The sequence below is a fragment of the Neopsephotus bourkii genome, unplaced genomic scaffold (assembly GCF_033783945.1).
Source record: "Neopsephotus bourkii isolate Nb327-2 ecotype Australia unplaced genomic scaffold, CSIRO-AGI_Nbou_v1 NB_855, whole genome shotgun sequence".
NCBI classification, from domain to species: Eukaryota; Metazoa; Chordata; class Aves; order Psittaciformes; family Psittacidae; genus Neopsephotus; species Neopsephotus bourkii.
In genome coordinates this window covers 2,937,969-2,962,443 of record NW_026901351.1, presented here as the reverse complement: position 1 = coordinate 2,962,443, position 24,475 = coordinate 2,937,969, and the positions used below count along the sequence as shown (strand labels likewise).

Sequence of the window (24,475 nt, the reverse complement as noted above, 5' to 3'; positions counted from 1 at the left end):
ATAAAGGAAATAAACATTTCAAGTATTTCTTTGGGTGTCAATTGAAAAATAGACACCAGAGATCCTTTGCATTGGCTATTAGCACTTTTATTGTTTAATAGAATGATGGCCAGGATCCCATCTCATTAGCAGGAAAATAACAGCCCACTTATATTTGGCTTAACTACTGTAAATGTTGTCAGAGACAAAATGCTTCCCAAGCACCAAATGTTTCTAAGTAATATTAGTGAGGTAGCTTTTAGCTATAAATGCAATAGTAGTTCACTTCAAAGAGTCCCACAAAAATTGCTTCAATTTTATCACTAACTTTTGATGCTATCACCACAACAACATAGTTCGAACACCACACTCTAGCCCAGCACAGACACTTGTACCTCCATGGAAATCCACATACATAGAAGCAGTCCCTGCATAGGGAACCTCAGCACAAAAGCAAGACATTATTATACACCATCAAGTAGTATCATGCCCCTTCCCTTGCACCTGAACTTAGGGAAGACAGTTTGTTACACACTATTTTCTGATACTAATACAGCTGCATACATACACATGTGTTTGATGGGGAGGGGGAGGTAAATGAAATGCTGTCTAAGAAGAACTAACAAACTCTGATTTGTAAGAATCTGTCAGTAAGATCTATATTCCAGATTCTCACCATGGGGTGGGTTTTCCCACGGTTGGGAGACATTCAGAAAACATTTCCACAAATGGGTCCTCTCATATCCTATTACATGCTAGCTTTTACTATTGCCTTTCAGCTGAGACATCCACAAGATAGCACTATGCTATTTAGCCACATATTTTCACAAAACTCACAAGAATTGTCTCTACAGCTGCTACGAAGCTACTGTATTTGATGGATAATAGTCAATTACCTGGAAGGACTACAAAGAAAAATAAGTACATAAATACAAGAGTCACAGCACAGTAACTTAAGAGACAGAGATGAAAAGCAGTGAACGTCACAACAAGGAAAGAACTTTTTTCTGAGTAAAACAGTCTGAATTAGCACTAAAATAAAAGACCATACAGACTTCTTGGATGAAGATTCTCAAATTTTAACAATGCAACCCAGTCAGCTTTCCACCATAACTGCAAAGCAGGCTGACATCCTGTTGTTCATTTCATGTTTGCTAGTGAATTTTTGTTGCTGACTCTACTTGTATGTCTTGGTCAGACAACACATGCCGCACATTTAATGCACATGATGGGCCCCGCAACTCCAGGACAGTGGCTCTGATGCAAAAGCAGGCAACCTCTTTCACTTTAATCAGAGAATTAAAACACAAGACTTTTTTAAAGCCAGCATCACATATTTGCACAAAGGCCACATGCTGCTCTATCTTTTAATTTTATTTTCTTTTTATTTTAACTTTGCTACTTCCTCAGAGTTAACCTGTTATGAAAAATTACTTCCCTTATGTATTTTTAAATAACGGGAGTACAGAGACTCCCACACCACAGCCCTGTGTGGAGAACTGGCTGGGTATTTCATCACAGTGCTGAGAGCCTGAACGTCTGCTAACAGGCAGTTTTCCAGCTCACTGGCACAGGCACAAGTGAAAGCAGCACATTCATTTTGTGCAATTTGCTTTACCTTCCCACATGGAGTTGGTGCATGTAAAAGGCTGTTAAGTACTAAATTATTCCTTATCAAATCACCATCATCTGGAGTCATGATCAACACTAATTAAATTACTTTCACTGAACACGGCTCCAGCCTGCTGCCTCGGCTGCGAGGTACATTTTATTTTGCTTACTGTACAGTCCTAGCAAGGTACAGGGCACAGTGCTAGAAGGCATCTGTGTTGTAGTTTTAATTAAAGTTTACCTCACCTTCCTCCCAGCTTTATAAGCTAGGGTAAAGTATATCAAATCAAGTAGGTTAACACCTTCATTTCATTTAGGAGAAGCATTACAGTCCAAAGGGATTTTATATTAGATCTTTATCTTAACTAGGGCCAGAAAGATAATGTAGCTGTAAAATTTAAAGCCCTCCTCCGGCGGTCGCCTGACACAGTCACCACGCTAAGCTTTATCTGTAACTCCTTAAGTGTACACTTTTAGAGGTAGAAAGGAAAAAAAGCCTGAGAAAAATACTTCCTGAATTTTTGGGGGGCTTTCTTGAAGGCTGCTTGACCTTTCAAACCACATCTTAAGTGTGGCTGAAGATGACAGACTTATTCCAACACTAAAATTTCAAACATTCAGAACAGTTCTCGTACCATCACTGAAACCCTCCACCCGTCACTCTTCATTTTAGTGTGGCACTCACAGGGCACCTATAAAAACAGATTTTAAACATACACCATTTTGCTAAGCTCAATTTTATATTTTCAATCCACTTTATTTTGAGGAGAGCAAGGTTGCTTATTTATACAATCTAATTTTAGTGCAGCATACCAAGCTACCAACACATCCAAATTAACAAAATGACATTTCAAACAACCAGCTCCCCATCGCTTTTTTCTGCCTGATGGCAAATTCACTTTACTTAACCCCAGAACAGAGTCTCAACCCTATTAAAGTAACGGGCACTCTGCCTTAATAACGATCTTATTAAGAAGTGACCAAGGGCCAAGATTTCATCCCGAGTGATTACTTACAGATAACTACTTCCAAACTTGAAAGACAAACAATCTTACAACGTGTATTCAGATGGATGGCTTCAACGCCTCATCTCAGCTACTGGGGAAAGTCAGGCATATCGGTATCAGAACGGACTCAATCCACAGACCCTGTCTGGAGCTTCTCTGAAGCCAACATGCAAATATAAGACAAGCAGAAGGACTGCTGCCATCTGTAGCAAATTGACTGAGGTATAATACTTTCCTGTATGCATATTCTCTGTGAGTAAATATATCTGTATCTGCAGAGTAAAATGACTCACGTGTTACACATAAAGCGCTATTGTACAGACCTAGATTTTATACAAAACCATAATAATGTTCCCACAAAGTAAACTCACACAGAACACGCAAAAATACAGGGTGAAACCTGCTACCCCTCATTCTGAAGTGCTGTTCTCCTTTGCTATCTGTCATCAGCCTAATCCTAAACATTTTGCTTGTGACACCCAGTTTAAATACAAAGAACAATTTTAGTAAGAACTCTGAATTTAAAGGAAGAATCATTTTGCTCCAGAGGGGAGTGTTTTCTAGCCTGAGAAACAGACAGAACTGAATCACTTCTTTTGAGAAAGCTCCAGAAATGCACTGCACCAAATATAAAAGCAATAGATTAAAATATTTCTCAATTCAAGAAACGATTGTTTAAGACGAAGAAGAAACAAGGAATATTTCACATGAAATTTCAAATCATTTCTGCTTTGAGCAAAAGTCATAATTTTCAAACTTCATTTTCCTGTCTCCAAGACAAAATAAAATCTGGTTCTATTTTCTGAAGAAGAATTAATTTAAGCATATTTTTAAAAGGCATGAAATATTACTGGTAATTCAGTGATACTGGCTAAGGGCAGGCAATTTTGACTCCACTGGCCAAGGAGACAAAGGTGTGTTATGATCACACTTGTAAGGCCAGAGCATTTATTATGTGGTATAAAGTCAACTGGCAGCAGCGACCTTACTTGTGCTAGCGAACTCTGATGTCTCATAAGTGATGCTACATTTACATGTATTAAGTTCAAGGACTTTATATATCTGCAGGGAAAAGAAAGTAACCAGCAAGTCACAGTAAGTCACGCCCAAAACATTTCTGCCGCATGTTTCTGAACTGCTTTTTCTGACCATTTATGCTCTCAAATCACCCTCTAAACCCGATATAGTAAATAAGGTAATTCATTTTTATGATTTACTGAGGCAAAACTGTTAATATGCGATGTTAATTTAGACAGATTTCTTGAATGCATTTCAATAGAGGGGATCTGATTTTCTTAACAGCAAGATGAAAAGGCTGAGGAAGTAAAAACATTTAAATTAATACCACTACAACTCCAGATGCTAGCCTGACTGGGGTGACCCAAGTAGCACTTGGTAAAATCTCAAAATCAAGAAAAGGCCCCTGTACTGATAAAGCCAACACTGACACACTTTTAAATCTATCTCCCAATACACACAGAAATGCAGCAGGCACTTCAGATACATCAGTCTCTCCAAGATTCTTTACCAGTACATTTACCTCTGCCAAGCCCTCCCCATCCCCCAGCACACAAAAATCCATTACTAAAGGGTCTAATCTCAGCTATCAGCACAGAGTGCCTTTTATGGAGCCATTAAACCATTTCTCTTGTTTACAGTGCCTGAAGAAAGATGTGAATTATGTCTGTGACAAAGCAGGCGATAACATTTTTAAACTGCTATCAAAATGCAAACTGAAATACACTTAAGGACAGGGATCCTAATTTGTGTTTTTGCAATTTTCCTCGCTCACTATAACTTAACAGCACTCACCTGATGATTCAAACAAATAATTTATGCTTCAAGTACAACAGGTAGGCATTTTAATAAAAAAAAGATTCACTTTCAATAAACAAACAGTTTATTACAGGGTTCATCAAGGAGGGCAAAGTGCTGGTTACTTCTCAGGTGAAAGTAATAACCTAGGTGCTCTTATCAGCAGGCATTTTTTAAAAATCCAAATACAATATTGTGGGTTCATACGAGGCCTGAAATGCTCCATTTCTGAAACACCATTTGAACCATACGTTCAGTATAGGTATTTGCATATCTGATGCACTGAGCTACAAAAGTAAACACTTTCTAATGCCTTCTAGGTCATCAGAATGTATTTAGGTGGAAATGCCAGGCTTTACACATATTTTCTGAAGAGATTTCAAAAACATATATTTAACTTATGGAACAATATCTTTCTGCATTCTGGAGGCTATCTGTTTATTTCAAGATCATTATGATTTGAGCTACAGACTCTTGTACATAGTTACTCTGAATTTCAACAACCATTTAACAGGCATTAGATTAAAGACAAGGGGATGCAAAAGCAAGGTGGTCTTTCCATTTCATTCCATTATTATTCCATTTCATTCCATACATTAAGATGAGAAATTCTGCTGCTAACCTTTGGGATGTATAGGAGGAATTAGCTGAAGCAGGTGTCAGATCCTGCTGACCACTCCTTCATACTGTAGAGGTTTCTGCTGCTGCAGCTGAATGCGACATGCAGCCTCATATACTAACAAAAACTGAAATAAAAACATCATGGTGGAGAGGTGACAGATGAAGGATAGACAGTAGGAGGACAGACAGTAAAGGCTGGTAACTTGAGTCTTTCCAGCTAAACTGTTCCCAGTGATTTTGAATTAAAGCCTATGCACACAGACCACTGCAACAGCTGAAGACAGAACTGACTGCAAGCATGGATGACTGAGGCAAAATCTGCAACTGCTTTCAACCCAGGCAATCTCTTGCCTAGGCAATGGCAAAAAAAACCTTTTGTTCCTGACCACTGCAACAGCTGCAAAGATGAGCAAGACTTGGAAGACTGTGGAATGATTTAGAAGTGGCTGAACAGATTACATCTACACTGACTCCACCAAGTTCTTCAACCATTTGATCTATCAAAGTCACCTCTATCACATTTTAGCTGAGCTCCAGTCAACTGGATTTCATTTAGGTCCCACTGTCTGCCAGATACTGTAAGAAGCTGGTGACAAATTGGATATATGACACACAGAGATGTATCATCACTGTGGTTTCAGAGACTATCCTGGCAGTTTATACAAAAACTCAACATATGAACATAGACAAGAGACCCCAGCTTTCACTACCTCACAAATGAAAGCTGCTAGGAAATGGGGAATGGGAAGGGGGGGGAGATCTAAGCAATCCTGTCAAGTAGTTTCTTGGAGTGTATGATCTCCACCCTGTGGGTGCATCTAGAAAACTAGAACTTGCTTGAGAGGCAGAATTTGGCCTTACAGACAACCAGCCTCCATATAGTCCCACTGCATGGTGACCACTCATCTGAAACAGTCTGTATTTGTGCTTGGGTGCTTGTGTGTGTGCAGATGAAATCAAATGGAAGCAAGCATACCAAATGTGCAAGCATGCCCCTGTGATGATACATTACGTACGGTCAAAACATGCGTAATACCTTTAAGGGCAGTAAGCGTTTTCTTCTTCAAATGCATATATGTAACCAGGAAGAAAATGAGGAAGCAGCATACAGAATGAATAAGATATAAATGTGTGAGAATGCACTGTACAAAAAGCTAGCTCTTTCCTATGTGGCGTCCTGGCTTTAAGTCCAGGGAAGGAAAACGAAGGATAGCTGGTATCACAGCAAATGCTCTGTCACCCCTCCTCTCAGTGCTCTTTCCCTGAAAGTGGAACTTCATGACTGGGCAGTACTTGGCAAACCCATTAGATATGATTCCATCAATTTAGTCTTTGCCTTGGCTTCAGATCAGATCCTTCCAGCCCCTACTAGCTCAATAGATAGAAACAGCATGGGACCTCATTTTTTGGAAGCTAGTTCTGAATGATGAGCCCAAGCACCAGCTTTCAAAGCCAACTGGCAAGAACAGAATACGTGGGCAAGATGGATCTATTTGAGAACCTTGTTTAACAAAAAGAAAATACCAGCTTTGAAGTAATCTGTCACCTTTACTGGAAAATATGCAACTACAAATGCACTTTAATAACAGTTAGAACTCACTCTGTGAAATGAAGCAAATTGCTTATTTTCTCTTACAGCCTAAAGCATACAATACCTTGCATATCAATTAACGGTCTACTTGAATACTGCATTGCATGAATGCTTTAAAATCAGTCTTTAAAATCCTTAGGGGGTAGGGAGGGATAGGGTATAAAGAATAAAAGACAGCCCAAAACTGGGATTGTATCCTCAAAGTCTACATGGACTGTTCTGAGGTGACATGGTATGCAAAGAAAAAAACACTGATTCTCATTTTGAACTAGGAAGAAGTAGCAAGCAGGTGAGAATGAACTGCCCTGAAAGCTGGAATTTATTCCTCCTTACTATGACAGAGTTTCAAGGTGGAAAGTAAGAGCACATTTTCCCACAACTGATATTGGGAAGTTCTGGACCTTAAAATCTCCAGTAGTGTATCTGCATCAACAAGAATTGTTTTTAAAATAACTTTTTTTTTGCTTTGGAGTAAGAAAGGTTTTTGTTGTTTTTTTTTTCTTTTTTTTTTTCTTTTTAAAGCAAAAACCATTACAGATTACAGACTAAAAGACAAAACCCAAATACTGATGAAAATAGATTTTAAATTAACTGAATCACATGTTCGTATCTAGACTATGTCACTTCTATATAACCACCATAATTCTTCCCTATCTTTACTATGATCTGGCATAAACACAAAGCCTTTGAGGTTGAAATAGAGAACAGGACAATTTCACTGTACCTACAGCACTTCAAAGTTGCATCACTCCCCATAAAACAGGTTTATATGAGGACATTTGTACACAGGGAAAAGTGACCAACAAAATCATCATTACTATGCAGACCTACACCACTACAGCAGAGCTTATCTGACTCCTAAACAAGACACTGCTGCCCCTGTTCTTCTAGATTCTTCCTCACAATGGAAATAAATATCATACTTTAACTGAAATGCGCTTTTCTAACACTTGTGTGCTAGGACACTAAAAATCTTTTCCGATTTAGCTATTTCTGGGCAGCTAACCCAAACCCCCCCTGCCACAACAGATGCAGCCTTCCTGAGAGGTGGAGGACTTCCCAGTGTGGAACACAGGGGCACAATATTAGAGGTTGTACCCATACAGCTTAATAAATGGTTCAGTGCTATAAATCCCCATTTTTAGTGCAAGATACCCCTCATTTGCTTGTCTGGGCAGTTGCAATTTCTGAAATATTCATCAGAGTTACTGAGGGTACACCTGCAGCTTTCTGATGCTGGAAGTGCTGGAGGCACCACTGAGATAATTCAGATATTCATAGCTACTTGGCTTCTTATTTAAAAGGACCATGCTGGTTGAAAACTGAAGTCTGCAAGTATGTTCAGTACAGCAAAAATTAAAAGGGTAAACCATCTGGCTAGAGAAGGAAGGGGAAGAGAAGCTTTCAGTAAATATCAACAAAAGTTAACCTACACCCTAAACACCATGAAGGAGCAATTCCAGGAGGCTGCTCTAGTAAACACGTTGTTAGGACACTATAGGTCCTTCGGCCTAATTTAGGACTACATTTGGGCAGCTGCTAGCCAGCTGAACTGCCACACGGTGTTAGAAGACACTATCTATTCTTTTTACCTCCAAGGAAAGGAACAGTTTGGTACAATTTTGGTTAGCTGACCCCTCTTCTTCTCCACCCCCAAAAGGTATCAGCTTCTAGTTAAGAACTGTCTAGAAGGTATTTTCATGCAGCAGGAGCTGCAGTTACTGAAACCGTTTCTCAGCCTCTGAAAGCAGCAATCTCACAGAAATGCTGTCACAGGCACTGTTTTATTCTGATTTATGTCCCCTTCATTTAGTGCTTTCTTTTCTTGCCAGACAGCTACCTGTCCAGCTGTACAAGACTTGCAATAGCAGGCAGCAGAGGGAAAGTGCTGCTGGAGGGGCTCTGCCCCTCAGCAAGTACCTCCAGGGCAAAAGTTAACCTGCTGACAAATACCATGGACACTGGATAACTCTGAGAAGAATACAAGGAAATTTGCAGAACATTGGTGGGAGGGAGAAAGGAAGGATTAAGCTAGGAGGAGTGAACTGGCTTGCTTTGATGTCTGAGGAAAATAGGTGAGGCAGGAGGAAGAGCTCTCCCTGTCCCCCTGCCTCCAAAATAAACAGAGGCTTAGGGCTCTCTGGAGGAGGAAGCAGTAACACAGTAAAAATTAAACCACCTGGGTTCTGCAGCAATTGATCTAAAACCCACGGACAGCACAAGATGATTGGGGATGGGGGGGGAAGTCTGAAGTATACTGGATCTGCAACCTCCAGGACCCCACAGAGAAACATGGCTGCTCCTCATCTGCATTAGCTTTCAGAGTTAAAACTCTGGAGAGATCAGGGGCATTTATTCCTACAGTTCCTTATAATGTACATGGCTCCAAAGGCTCCCAGGCAGGATGCAAGGAGAGGCGATCCACCTTTAGAACTGCTGCTAAAGAGGAAGATCTTAATGTAAAACCAAGCCTGGGAGAAAACTTAAAATTGTATTCCTACCTGGGAATTATCAATAAAGTTAAATGCAAAGAGAAGAGCTGGCCACTAAATTGGGGTCTGTGTGCTTTTCTGAGGACAAGAGTTCCATTTGCAGCAATTTCCAAAATTTAATTTAAATTATAAGAGGTAATGGCTAAGCGCTACATAACTTCCATTACTAAAATATCCAAGTGAGATAATATCCCAGCATTTTATATAAACACACACTTTCCACTTCAGGTAAATCTGCAGTTTGAGGGTTTCAGGTCTGTATCTTAATGGGTTTTGTAAAAACAGAATTATGAAGAAAACTTTGGAAATTATAACAAGTATTTTTGCCAAAAGCAACTGTAAGCTTTAAAATAAGCTATTTCGTATTGTATGCATTTATTGTTTTAAAGTTATCATCAACTTGATATTTAAGAAAGCATGCCCACAGCAGAAAACAAAAGAGGAAGCGATTCTGCCTCATTTCCCATCTTATGGAAAAGTTTCAAGTTACATCAGTGTAATTATTTTGTTGTTGTTCTTTTCTGATGTATTCATGCAAGAACTAATAACCAGCTGTTGATGAGAAGGCTGCTGATCTTGTACCTGCAGCTGGACAAAATGTGACAGAAACTGGATTTAACCTCTGATTCTGCCTTTTGCTGTTCACAGCCTAAACAACCCGTGTCAGAAGGCTGATTTTAAAGTAGCTCTGTCTTAGGAGCCTAGCTTCAGAACCTTCAAACCTTCAGTTTGCTTCCCTATAAAACAGGAGTATCCTCATAGTAAAAGAGCATCATAATAAAAGATTATCCTTAAGGATAATCATGCCTCTCTGTCAGCTACTCAAAAATACACAAAAGCAAGAGAAGCCAATAAGTAATGAAAAGGACTACACAGTGAGTGCTCTTTAGCATGAATCAAACAACTAATTTAAAAGATTATTTACAATTTGTCTTTATATTGGCAACTCTCAATGACAGGCACTAAAAGGAACAAAACTGAATTTTGAGAAGATAATTTTAAATATGATTTTGCCTTTAACAGTACAAATATGTATACATTCATAAAACAAGTATACACAAACTCAATGTAGCTAATGGGATTTTTTTTTTTTTTACTACATTGGAAGAAGGAGACTGTCACCATTCTAAATACATGTGGTCTTCATGTTTCAATGTTAAATTTTCACAAATGCTTGCCAGTAAGGCAGTTGTAACAGATCTAGTTTATGGGTCATTAAAATCTGAAATCTACATCTTTAGCTCACTACCAAACACCACTGCAAAAACTGTGGTCTCCACTGGAAAACGTGCAGGCTATTGAAAAAAGTCAACAATAAAATTCAGCCCACAAGTTTTATCACCGATTCAACAGGGAAACAAAGAAGCCATTGTCAGAAGTGGTTACGTCTGGGAACATAAAGTCAGGACTTAAATAAGTAGCCCAATATTCAAAGAGTTTTAGCAAAGTGCTTTCTGAAGCCAGTGGGATTTTGATCACCAGCAACTAGGCTCCAGTTCTCGGCACAGATCTTTAAAGCTTCTGCCACTACTTAAAGCGTTATTACTGCAATTGAACATACACTGCCAATACATGCCTTCCACATTTCTTCTGAAGTCAATTGGTCCTGAAAGTATATGATTATTTTACACGTGTCTGCAATCAGCAAGACTAACAATTACATTTCTTATATGCATGCATATATACATACATACATGTATATACAGAATATGTATATATACACATTGAGTATACGCTACTGTATATACACACATGCTTGCACTAATCCAGCCCCCAGATTCTAACCCCAAATGCTTGAAATTTTGGTCTTCATTGAATACTGGCACTTCTCAAAGTCTCTTTTTGTCTCAATTTCTGTTAGTGCTCTGGTCATGTGAAATTTTATTTACGGATGAGTAAATAAGGAAACATCACACTCTGTTTCAGCATGAAGACTGAGTATTAAAAAAAACCTGAACTTTTTATCTTTTTTAAGTATACTTTAGAAGCAGAAAGGAAACAACTTTTTAGCAAAGAGGACCAAATTAGCAATACTAGGAGTTGGTTTTGCACACTTAATTTTTCAAATGTCCTTGATGACAATCCATAATATATAAATTTAAGATAAAAACCTGGCCAGTCAGTAACCTTCCTATTCAGTGACTTCAGGACTCAGCAGTAAATATCACTGCTAAAAAATACTTGACTACATTAACTTACTGGCAACCACATTTGCTGAATAAATTCATAAACTGCCACAGGAGAAAAAGACAACCAGAAATGAAGCTGCTAATGATTCACTCTTTTCTAATACGTATAATCCTCAGCTTACAGAACAGATAGATACATAAGAATAAAGATAGCCTTTACCAAAACGGTCCACTTCTCTGTTCACCTCATCAAGGTCAAACTATAATCCAGGAACGGGTAAGAGTAGTGCACTGAATATGAGGACAACATCAAGAATAAGTGAAAGGAAAAGACTCCTCCTCAGGGAAAAGACTGGAGCACATGCCTTGAAAAAGTAAGCAGTTTTCCACTTACCAGTTTGGACTAGGTTTAGATCATTCCTAGAAAAAATGACAATTTCTAGAAGTCAAAAAAAAATAATTATTATCATCATTTATGCAGATTTATCAGTTTATAAATGGCTTCACCATAATTACTTCCCAGTACTGAAATGCACAGGACCAAAATAAAAGGACACAGAATCTGAAATAAGGGCTGTTTTTCCTGTATGCTTACAGAGGGCTAGCGATATCAGTCCTACATGACATGAATGTGTCACAGACTCTCCAATGTTTAACTGATGTTTTGAGGACTGTTGCTCTCTCCTCCATTTTTTTCCTGCTATACCCTTTGAAAACTTCACAGCAGTCTGTGGGAGAGCCTGACTTGTCGTCAGTTGCTGAGGCAGCAAACGGAAGAAAAAAAGGCAAAAAAAATGATAGAGACTGTAAATACATTTTACTGAAAGAAACATATGAAATAAATAGAAGTGGATGGACTCAGCTTGCAGCCTGCCTCCGTATTTTACACCATCCCAGTTTATGGATTTTCAAATCATTACTTGAGCTGCTCTTGGAATACAAAACACATTTTGCAAGAACACTGCATGGAAAGCAGTTTAAGTAGAATACCAGTATTGTATCAAAATAGAACATGAAGACCCTTCAATCCGCCTTGTTTGGTTTTTGTGTGAAAATATAGTTGGAACAAGTTGAAACAAATTTCTGCATACTTTGATTAATACAACTGCAACTGAACAGATGCTCTAATACACATACATACTCCTGATGAAATTAACCTAACAACTATCTGTTTTAAAACAGAAATAGCTGTAGTGTTAAGAAAATGCTGCTGTGACTACAAATTACAATGTGAGGATTGCCTGTATTCCTTGTGGGGAAGGGAGGAGGGGAGGCTTCCTCATAGGAAATAGGGGAAAAAAATTAAAGTAATTTGAATGTTGAATAAAATATGTTTAATGTTTTGGAGTTTATGTAAACAGACTTAAGGAAGCAATCTGACAGCCTTAAGAAATTACCATTTGAAAGAAAAAAGGTCTACATGTTTCATCTTTGATCTGTGAGACAGATTTATCACAGGACAGGATGACTGAAGTTTATTCATTAGCTGATAACCTCCACATGCAACCCAAGCCTTTAATCTGCAATAAAACAGCAAATGAGGATGAAGCTCTGAGGAAAGGAAACTAAGTCAGCTCACCTGAGCAGGGCCATGCTAGTGGAAGGCCAGGGGGAAGAGAGAGGCACAAAACCTGGAAAGAGCAGCCCTGTCCAGCTGCTTGGGCTCATCCATGCCCCAGAGAGCTGAAGATCAGCAGGTTCACTGTGGCTGGCACAGCTAAGCCCCAGTCTGCATAAGGCGGCTGCTGTCTCTGCTGAGATGCCCAGAGGTCCCTTTGCATTAGCAATAAGATTCACATGACAGTATGCAGGGCACTCTGAAAGGAATACCTTCCACTTTAAAAGTTTTACAAATCAAAAGCTGTGTACTTGGTATGGTATTGTCATTTGTTTTACAGTACTATAGCCACCATCAATATTTGCAAAGTGTGTGAGCTGCTACTACTACCACAACCCAGGAGAACCTAAAGTCCTTGCACCTTCAAAGCCAGTTGTTTTGTATAAAAACACAAGCAGAAAAGCAAATAAACAGAAACTGCTTATTAAAATCAAAGCAAACCCACAAATTCTCTACTATTAAGTTTGTAAGTTAAAGGCATTATGGTTGACAGTCTGCCTTGGTAAAACTTCTTCAAGAACTAAACCTGGCAATAATGCAAAAGGTCACAACTATGGAAAATTTAAGTATTTCCCAAAATCCTCTAGAGGAAAAAGGGGGAAGGAAAAAATCAGTATTAGCAGACTTTAATGCCCAGCAATGAACCACAAAATGAGCCCACAAAGTTCTCTGAAAGACACTTTTCCTAATTTCTTCTGAATGAGAATTAAAAAAAAAAAAAAAAAGAAAGAAAAAAAAAGAAGTTAACAGCTGGTAACAGTTTCAGTCCTGCTTTAAACAAAGGAAACAAGTGCTTAGGGACACAATGAAAGAAGTGAGGCTACACCAACTACGAAGGGAGGGAGATAAGGTGGTCAGCATCGACTACTCAGTCTGACCTCTCCAGCTCTTACAACCACAATTGCGTTGGACTCTCTTTGTAAAATGCTTTTGAGATGTCTAGGTAAGTGATCATTAAGAAAGCTGTGTATCTCACAGCAGAGTGATACATGCATTTCTGTACCTACTTCAAACCGAGAAACAAAGATGTTAAGCAACATGCCCAAGGTCATGCAAAGCTAAGGCCAAGAACAAACCACAGAGCCACGACTCCCGCAGCCCTTTAGAAAGAATCTGTCACAACCGGGCATGCACTAAAATAAATAAGTAAATGTCTCTGTATTTGACAATGTCTGACCTATGAAAGGAAGTAGTTTCAAGACAAGTGGCAAGAAACAAAACACAGCTGCAGCAGAAAGTCCTACCACAGAATAGCTAAGCACCAAGAATAAATATCACCACCTTGTAGGATATTTGCCGGACTGCCTGTAGCAGTGCCATCCTTGCGGAGCTACACTTAAAGAAAAGGTGATTCCAGCCACACAGACAATTAAAAAAAAAAAAAGTTTTTAAAAAATTTGTAAAAAAAACAAACCAAACCAAACCAAAACTGAAAACACGCTGGTGTGTGCAACTTGCCACACACAGAAAACCAAAACGCTACCAACTGTGATTTCTAGGACATTGTGCGCTACAAAGACATGACTACCAGCTGCCTATATAGTGAATCATCACGTTAAAAACGTTGTTGTGTTTTTCAGTCCACTAAAATTTTTTCCAGAAGCTGCAAAATTAAGCTTTTCTTCATCATCAATAAAAACAAACCCTTTTAACTTCAGTAGGCCCATCAGAACTTACATTATTCTGGTGTTTTGTACCTTGTTTTAGTTGTGTGGGTTTTTTCCACCAAAATATGTCAAAATAAGGAAAACTAACCTCTACCAATTGCTCACCAGCTCTTGCTGTACTAAAGCAAACAGAAAATCCTCTTCCAGTTCTGAAATTTGCTTTTCAAATTTAAGTCACAAAGAAAAAGAAAATAAAACAAACAAAGCCTTTTTCACCTCATAGTGCAATTAAAAAAAAAAAAAAGATATTTTATACGCTGCAAACATGTAAATAAATACTAAAGCTTCTCATTAAACTGCATTTGGAATATCCTAAGCCATTAGTTAAAATGACAGAAGAATACAGCTACCTAAAGCCTATGTAAAGAATCTCTCTTTAGCAGGCTTTTAAAGACTGCAAGCCAGAGCATTTAAAAAGCACATCACTGAATAATTTAAGGCTCCTGGCATCTACATTGAAACAACTCCTTTGCTAGACTTAGAGGGAAAAAAAACAGAGGTAAGAGAAAGAATAAAGGTTGTAAGAGATCAGTGACAAAATCACTACTAAAAAAGTATTTTTCCTACCTTGAAGTTTAATCAGACTTGGAGGAGCATGGATTTTACAGCCAGTCCTTCCCACTTACTGTCAACAGCTATGGTCTAACATTAACATTTACCCCATGGCAAGTGTTAAAGTTAAGGCTATGATGGTCAGGGAAATGATACAGGAACAAAATGAAAGATAAAGAAGGAAACTGCTCAAGAAAGTGAAGCACAGCACAAATCCTCATTAACAGAAATTCAATAAGAAATAAAAAGCAAAAGTTAAAAGCTAGAGTTTATAATGAATTTTAAACGGGTAACCTGCATTTTAGGACAAAAGAAGAAAGAGTGGGAAAAAGAAACCCACCAAACTGGAAGAACAGACCAATGTAAATATGTATTACCAAACCAAAATAAAACACGATCATGCTATTAAGACACCAGGCAATCTGGTTTGGTGCAGGGTAATCCCCGTTTTTAACCAACTGTACCAAGGTCGAATTACAAATCAGTGTATTGTTGACAGTACCAGGTTTTCTCTGCCAACTACATCCTTTAAACATCAGCAAATCCTACCTACTTCCTCTTGTGTCTGTCATAGAAACCATCCAAACAATAGGAGCAAGCAATCTTCATCTCAACAGCTATGGACTTCGAGCAAACTGAACACTTGATTCATCTTTACTCCTAGATTGGAAAGTCCTTGCTGTTCTATAGTATCTGAAAGCTTCACCTCTGGTTACAACCAGTTCAGCATCTGGCTCCTCCTCAGTATATGCAAACAGACTTGAAACAATAGGAAAACTTATCTGAGGAAGTTAACACAGTTCACCCTTCTCCACATGTGAATACTGACTTTATAAAGACAGAAAAACTAAGTTTTCTGAATTAGATAAGAATTTGGAAGAAGTGTCACATACAGAATGCTGATTAAAAAAAAAAAAAAGCCACAAACAAAAAAAAAAAAAGCCTTCGCATTTTTGGAAAAACAGATTTTGCATTTTTGCTTTACACAGCTTTTCACATATTTGGTAAGAGTCATTAGGAAAGTTAAGTTGCAGAAAGCAGAGTCATGAGAAACTAAACTGTGATTTGCTTTTCAAATTTCACCTGAACAGGCCAGTTGTTATCTGCTCTTCGTTCTGCTCACTCTGACCTAAACTACAAAAAGGTTCTTTGTGACAGGTATTAATAATCAAAAAGATATTTAAAAAAAAGGTAATACAAGATGGACAAGATAGAGCTTTGGATGCTGTGACAAAAAAGAAAGGTTCAGAAGTGCAGACATTTCTAACATTACAGCAGGAAGGGCCTCTTTCCAGAAGACATAGCAGAGTCGAAAAAAAAATATAATAATTTCAACTTTAAACAGGTAAACTGAAGTTAGAAGCATTAAGGGGAAGCTTGACATGCTGGAACCTTCACTAGCAGAAATATGCATAATTCCAGTAATGTCAATAATACCACACGAAGTTATCCTAGCTGCTGATCTCACTCATAATTTCTAAAGCCCACACCTAACTATAAATACATATATATTGTATTTGCTTTTTGAAAACTGATTGAAGATTAATAGCAACTCATAACTGAAATTCATGGTCTCAAGCTAGCTTTGAAGTTAAATCCCTAAGTGGATAAAATGGATTGTATATCTAATCTAAACTAAATGTTTCCCTTAGTTACCAACACCAGTGCAGTTTCACTAGTTAAAATCGTTACTACAGAAAAGAAATGCAAAACCCATGGCACTTTAAGGGGCATTTAATGCTGCTAGCGCTAGGACACAGCGTATGATCTTGGCAGTATCAGTTCTCCTACTACTTTCCACACCTTTGCTTCAGGAGCTGACTAACTTGGCAATTTCAAGGCAAGGAAGTTTTAACTGCAGCATTCTGTTACCAATATTTCAGTTTAAGACCACAAATCTACCTCAGGTTTAAAGCCCATTTCTCAAGCAATGAAGCTAGAAATAAAACTGCACCTAATTTCTTTACCTTTACTGCAGACTGTGACTGTTTCAGTGGAGCACTTCAGTGTTCTTTACATGCTCTGCACATCACACCCACATGCACCACACACCTGTATACAGCTTCATAAACGAAATTTCTGCCACAAATAACAGTTCAGTTGTCTCTGACTGTGTACAGCTGAACAACTGTGACCCCTTTCATTGGTTTACACTTCTGTGCTTCACCATTTTTGGCTCAAGAATGTATTAAACACCGAATCTATAAAAGTTTGCCCATCCTCTCCCATGTTTAAAAAAATAATAACAATTTAAAAAAACAAAAGCCAAGTGCTCCTGCCAGTAACAGGGTGAGCACTGTACAGATTTATAGATTATATATAGTAAGTCATTATAATAGAGTTTGAAGGCAGGTTTGGATCCTAGAGAAAACAGTCACAATTGTGCTTCTTTTGCAGCAGTAATTTCCCCATGGCTTTGGTTCTGTTGATCTCCGTTCCTGTTTCACAGAGCCCACAGCTACATACATTATACCCAAGTATGTCTGAAACTCCATAACCTTTGCCAGAGTAACTCTCCAGGAAGCTATCCTGACCTTTACTTAAGATAAAGAAACCAACTGAAATGAAGAAATAAATGTTCCTTTGATAATATTGTGTAAGCTAAGAAACTCTGAAATACAACGGCATTTATAAAATAGCCATATTAGGAGAATTTCTTTGTCACCAAAAGCAGTGACCAGCTTCAACAGGGCTTTTCATTCACAGTTCACAAATTATTTTCCAAGAAACATTGACTTGTTGTGTAACAATAATTGTGGGTTAATAGGAGCCCTAGCTGAACTTTGTACTCGTACACAAAGGATGTATGCATACATGACTATATCTGGACACGGCTCCGTATGTAGTATAACGTATCTGATTTCCAACTTATAGATTCTTTGCCTTTCATACTGTAATATAATAAAAAATACAAAGTCTTTGAAGCCAGAGGTAGGGAAAAAAAAAACAAAACAACTGTTATAAAGGGCAAATTTAACAGTTTGAAAGTGACCACAGTTGTTGGTTAGTATATGTACAGGAACTTCCAGAGAAGAAAAGCAAAACTAAATTCTTGCTGTGCAGGTACACTAACAGAGTCCAGGAAGAAAAAAATCAAACAAACAAACTTTATTTTCTTTTCCCCCCTATAAAATGTTGATATAAATACTCTCAACAAATTCTTCTTAAAACAGCTTCTAAATAACTGGAAAAAAATCCCCTCCTCTAAAAGATTTATGAGAGAACTCAAAAAATCTGAATTTGGTTTTGGGGTTAAGGACTATTTTAATGCAATTATTTCTGATCTCTCTAATTTTAATCCTAAAAATTCCAGTACATGAGTGCTGTATTTAACAGCCGTCTGGTTTAGTGAACTGCAGTAATTCACTCTGGTAGGATAAATTATTTAAGTTATTTAGCAAAACGGAAAAGCTACCACGCGCTCTGCTGCAATCAGCAGACGCTGTTCAGGAGTGATCTCTTGATGATGGAGAAAAGCCTTGCCATGAAGAAAGACGCATAAAGAACTTGAAGAAGTCTCTGACTTTGTCAGATAATGTTTCTCTTGCCACTTCCTTACTACACCCTTGCAACCAGCCAAAACCAGACAGCAGGTACAGCGAAAGAGATCCAGCATTTAACACAATAGTAGCAGGTAAAAGCAAGGTTTGAAGGGTACAGGCTAAAAAAAAAAAAAAAAAAAAGAAAAGTTTGGTAACATGTTAAGTAAAGTAGCAAACAGTGCAAAGCATCCAGCTTAAAATAAATCGTGCTTTCTCCCATACAATTTGAAGGGTGATTTTGTTTGAGTAACAAAATGCCACATGCTAAGACAACTTAAAAATGCTTCAGCAATGGCTGCTGATTGATTTACGTGGAGAATGTTATTTATTTATTTATACACAAACCACACTGAACAGCCTGATTTCTGCTAAACAGAGCTGCCTCCTGCGTCCCACAGTATCTCATCCGTTCGGGCTCAAAATGCTCCTCTCCTCACCCTATAGACAGATTAACTCCCTCCTCCTCCACAATATTTTCCCTTGCTTCCCTGGAGCTGCAGGGTGGGAATTACAGGACAGAACACCCTGCTAAATGTTATACCTCCAGCCCAAACAACTTCCCCCGGCCACATATCAAACCACTATCTGCTTTATCTATTCATCCCACTGATGCCACTGACCAGCGAAAGGACCTGTCACATGAATGTGATGGCACAATAAATAACAAAGACCCATATATATAAATATACAAATACAGATTTTTAAGTAAGTGATGATTCATACTATACTTACAACTTTCAGCCTGATAGTCTGGCACAAACTGCTCGTCATTGTCAGGTACCTGAGCTGAAGAAAGGAAAACAAAAACAAAACAAAAAAACAAACAAACAAAACAAAAAAAGGACAGAATTAAAAGAAGCCATTAAAGCATAAATAAAGACTCTGTTGCTTCATTTGAAGCACAGCCAAGATTAAGACTAGGATTTTTATTTTTTTCTCATTGTTCCATATGAAAATCAGGCAAGCACATCATTTTAATATTAGATAAACCCTGGAGTGAAGCTGTGTGGTACAGTGTGAGTCCAGAGCAGCCTTGGCACAGAGCAATGGGGATGGGAGGATGTGAAGGCCGACACTGGCACTGGCCCTGCCTTACTCCCTGCACACGGGTCTGCACCTACCATGCCACTGGTAAAACCCATTCATGCTCATTTTCAAAATACCTGCACGGAAGGTCTGCATAAAACCAAATCCTAGTGCTTTAACACTTGGGCATCTTTAATCCCCAAATACCACACCCTTGGCTGACTTAAAAAGCAATTCCAATTTTTCATGGCAGTCAGCCAACACAGTCGAGGTAGTTTTGTTATTGTCTTAAATACTCAAAAAGAACTATTTTACCAGACCACAGAACTCCTGGTTGAATGACATCTTTCAAGACTTAAAAAAAAAAAAAAAAAAAAAAAGATTTACTTGAAGAATCATTATTAAAATCCATTCACCTTGAGTAAGATCATCTTCACTTTTGGGAAACTTTCATCACAAACCTGAGCTATAAAATACAATTGTTTCATGGTCTGCCGATACATAGTTTTGCATCTGTGGTACCACAGTTCACTTTCATTCTGTATCTACATCAGCCATCTCTCATGCTGTGTTGCAAACTCATTTAAACCATTTAAGCTGAAATACCATTGAACAGGTATGTATTACAGGTAACATCCAGATAACTGCAGAACATTTCAATGAGAAAAGCGGCATCTTCAGAGCATGACTGGTTCTGTATACATCCTGAGGAGAGATCCAGTTTGTAGCCTCTGAACTTTGCCATCTTTTTCTCAACATACACTAACTGGAGACACCACAGCAAAGGTGTATAAAATTAACTGTTTAAAGGTATTCTCATTTACACAGATGTTGCCTACAGAGAAAGACACATAAGTCATATGATCTTAATTAAAAGTTAACATCTGCGATGATATGGTTACCCAACAAGATCTGAGAGGTAAATACTGGTTATATAATCATTTATCAGAACTGTTGCTATCAGAACATTAAATTCATTAAATGATAAAATAAAACTTCATTGCCTTTCAGAACACTTTTTAGTTTAAGAAGCATATATTCCCCTTTCGACATGTGCAACTGCTGCTAGTTTTAACAGAATTTATTTGAATTAAAAATACACATTTAATCATAATTACTCACAATAATTTTTAACATGCACTATGTACTCTTCATGGACCAGATATCCACTCCTTACTCAAGATATATTTCTAAGAACATATCTGGGAGGGTTTTTTCCTGGATAAAGAGTTCAGAATCAGGCTCATTATATAAAAAAATTATTTGCTTTTGGTTTTAAAATAAATGCTTAAAGCCCTACTGTCTTAATTGCAACAAATTCCCCTTAAGAACAAATGACCTTGGCAAATCTGCAAACACAGATTTGAAAAGAAGTGTGAGCAAGATAAATAAATGAAGTGCAATTAGCATTATTCTGTAAAAAAAAAAAAAGCATAGCTACTGTTGCTTTTATGTTTGGGTTTTTTAAATTAAAAAAAAAAAAAAACACAAAATACAGAACCTATCCTTTTAGAAGAAACCAGTACCTCTGAAGACATGTCAGCTCCTCAGAGTTTGAGCCTGTATAAAACATATATTTTACCAACTCAAATATTCCCAATATTTTTGCATTTAATTTCTCTTTCCTAGAGAGAAACCACAGGACTTGCAACAATAATCAACTCGGGAACAATATAAGCCCAAATACTAACACTCTGCAATTTTTGACATTTCATGCAATTCACTGCGTTTTCCTTATAAAAATGCCAAATATTTGACTGTCACTGAAGAATTCGATTATGAAATCAAGTTAACCCACTTAAAAATCAGTTCCTAAGGATTTCTTGCATTTCCAAATGTTTTTGAAGGGTCTGTGAGTACATTCAGAGTTAAAGTAATTCTCATTAATTGTATCAAGTATTTTCTCGTTCACAGAAGACCTCCCACAATTTTTTCTTAAACTAGGTATTATTTTTAAATAGAGCAAGGAGCCTGGTATGACTGCATTTTTTTTATGCACACACATGCATTTTTATTTATATATATATATATATAAATATACATTAAAAAAAAAGTGAATCTGGGATATCTGAAAAAGACTAAAAGAAAACCAAAACTCTCCTCTTGAAATCAGAAGGCTACATTTAGTGACTGCAGAACTGGGGCAACAATCTTATATAACTTTCTAGAGTGTACGCTGTGCACCAAGCTGCTTCACCGGTGCTTTATTCAGGTTTTATCAGTTTAACTTGACTTACTCCAGAACAAATCTCACACGGAGTTTTATGTCTATATCAGTAAATAAGGTTCTTTATTTTCCCAACTACAGAGTAAGAAAAAATAAAATACATCTGGTTAAACTGTCACAGGAAAACAGCATATTACTTTAGAGATACTGTCACTACTCCTGATTTGGTCTGGAGTAAACAAGAAAAATATATTTCATTCATTGATCCCCAAAACTTATGAAGACATAATAGAAATCAAAGCCCGTCATTTTATAAGTACTCTAGAAATAGGTGTGGACTGCACTGTCCAAATGTATTTTGAATACAATATTAACATAGCCTTAAAAGCCTCTGTAGGAAAAGGAATACAGCAAATTAAGAAGTGTTTAAGACCCTGCCAAATATAAACAAAACAAATAACATCCAAAATGTTCAACCCAGAAACATGCATTTCCTACTGGACTCCAATTATAGCACCATCCGTACCTTAGAAACAAGCCCACAATCCTATATGAAGAAATTACAAGGACCTGCTAACTGCTGGAAAGGAGAACTTAAATTATTCCCTTGTTTAATCTGATTTTATTTTTAAACTAGCAGAACTGAAGCTTGCACATGATCATACAGCAGAAATGCAAGCATCCATCATCAGCCCAATACACAAGACTTCTTCCACTATCATCTTTCTGTGAGAGGGCAAATCGTTGGGATACATCATCCCATTACTGAAAGGGGAGAGTGCTTTTGTACCTTGACTTTGAATAAGTACAGACAGACTTTGCATCAAATTAAACAGACAGGTAAAGACACTTCAACCTGAATGTCCAAAAGGAAAATGTAACTCGCAGTGTTGCGACTGTCTGCACATTTATATACGTATGCCATTCATTTCCTCTTTTCTTCTAGTCACAAATTCTGCAATTCAGCAAGGCTGCCATAAAATCTTCATTGGTCTTCTGTTAACATACTAAATGCAGGACACAAAGCATAAATCACCAAAACTTCTTTTTTTTTTTTTGCCATTCAGAGGAAAATTCAAAAAGATATCTGAAATGATCATCTAACTGAATGAGAATATTTCCCTGAGCTACTTAATTATGGGGGTTTGAGAAGGCAAGTATATTCCAAAAGACTAATAAAAGGTTTTGAAGGATATTAAGCACGTGGCTTTTACTGCTAATAGCAGAAGAAGCTACATTAGTTCATTCCTCATTCAGAGCCATCAAGTCTCAGACTCCTGAAGCAGACAACATCTGCAGCATAAACTATCCAGCTCAGCCTAGATTATTACCAAAAGTTTTCTTTTTCTTCTGATTATAGCTATAATGTCTCAAGAGGATTTGGGAAGTGTACAGAAACGTTAATGATCTTGAGGATGTTATCAGTTTAGATTTTATAGTTTCACTACCTACTGAGTTAAAAACCAGTTTGTCAAAAGCAAACATTCACAGCACAAAGATACTTCATACTTGTTTGTAGTTTTTAGAGCTTTAAAAAGCCTTTGAAAAGCTGACAGCTTATTTTGCAAAAAGAAAGCAATTGGGGGTGAGGGGTAGTTTAGAACTAAGGCCTGTCAGCTTGCTTTCATTGCAAGTAAACACAAATAAGTAGTCCCCATTAACAAGCATCCAGGACAAAAGGAGTTAATATTTAATTAAAACCAGCTCTATCCACTGTAACAATGACCTGGAGCCAAACAAGGCAGAAGATGTATGAGTCATTCTTTCTGCCAGTGAATGAGACAGCTGATCTCCGAAGCAATTCCTCAAGACAAGCAGTCAGAACTGGAGTTCTGCCTCCATTCACAAAAACACAGTCCAGCATGAACCATGTGGCCTCAACCACAAGCTTTTCATGTCACACCCTTCCAGAAAGCTACAGCAAAGTAAACTTGAACTTTAGGCATAAACACACTGATTTCACTGCTTTGTCTCAAGATGCAGCACAGACCTGCTGAGGAGCCTTACTTAATAAATGAAAAGTTAAGCAAACTATAAAGAGCTTAATTTTAACTCTTCCTTCTCCCAGTCACAAACTGCTTCCAAACGCTCAGCTGTACTCCAGGGAAAGATGTTCCTGTTAAAAAACAGAAACTTTCCAGAAAAACAAGAAGCTGCAAACCTCGTCGCTTCACTTAAAACTTTATTTTTGGTAGCAGAACACTTCCTGAGGTACTGTGTTCTCTGACCATGTGCTTCACTTTTAGAGCTAAGCACAATTAATTTCAAAATATCCATCATTTATTCAAAGCATCAAAAGCAACTGAAATTGAGAGGAAATTATACACAAATGGTAGTATTTTGACTCCAGCTTAAATAAGATTTCAGGCCTCAACAATAATGAGTCTATTGAGTTTTCTTTGATTTATTGTCACTTCTTAGTATCTGAAAGATTGTATAAAGTGTAAGTATTTCTGAAAGACCTTGGGGGGGTGGGGGGGTGGGTGGTGGTTGGTTGTTTTGGGGTTTTTTCCCCCAGGAACAACTGTTTGTAACAGAGAAGCATTCAGAAGGCAAAACAGTGACAAATTTCAATACAGTAAAAAATACTGTTTCCCATAAGCACTGGATTTGTTGTCAAAACAATCCCACACTCCTTTTACATAATGTGAGATGCCC

The 24,475-nt window shown here is 37.7% G+C and overlaps 1 protein-coding gene across 5 annotated transcripts in view; it reads right to left on the bottom strand.

Moving 5' to 3' along the window:
* ETV1 (ETS variant transcription factor 1) overlaps positions 1–24,475 on the bottom strand; it is a 64,944-nt gene that overhangs the window by 31,580 nt on the left and 8,889 nt on the right. For all 5 annotated transcript variants that reach the window (XM_061356459.1, XM_061356461.1, XM_061356458.1 and 2 more), the window contains one exon: positions 19,357–19,410. In XM_061356459.1, the coding sequence (XP_061212443.1) occupies positions 19,357–19,410 (54 nt within the window). The remainder of the gene's footprint in view (positions 1–19,356; positions 19,411–24,475) is intronic.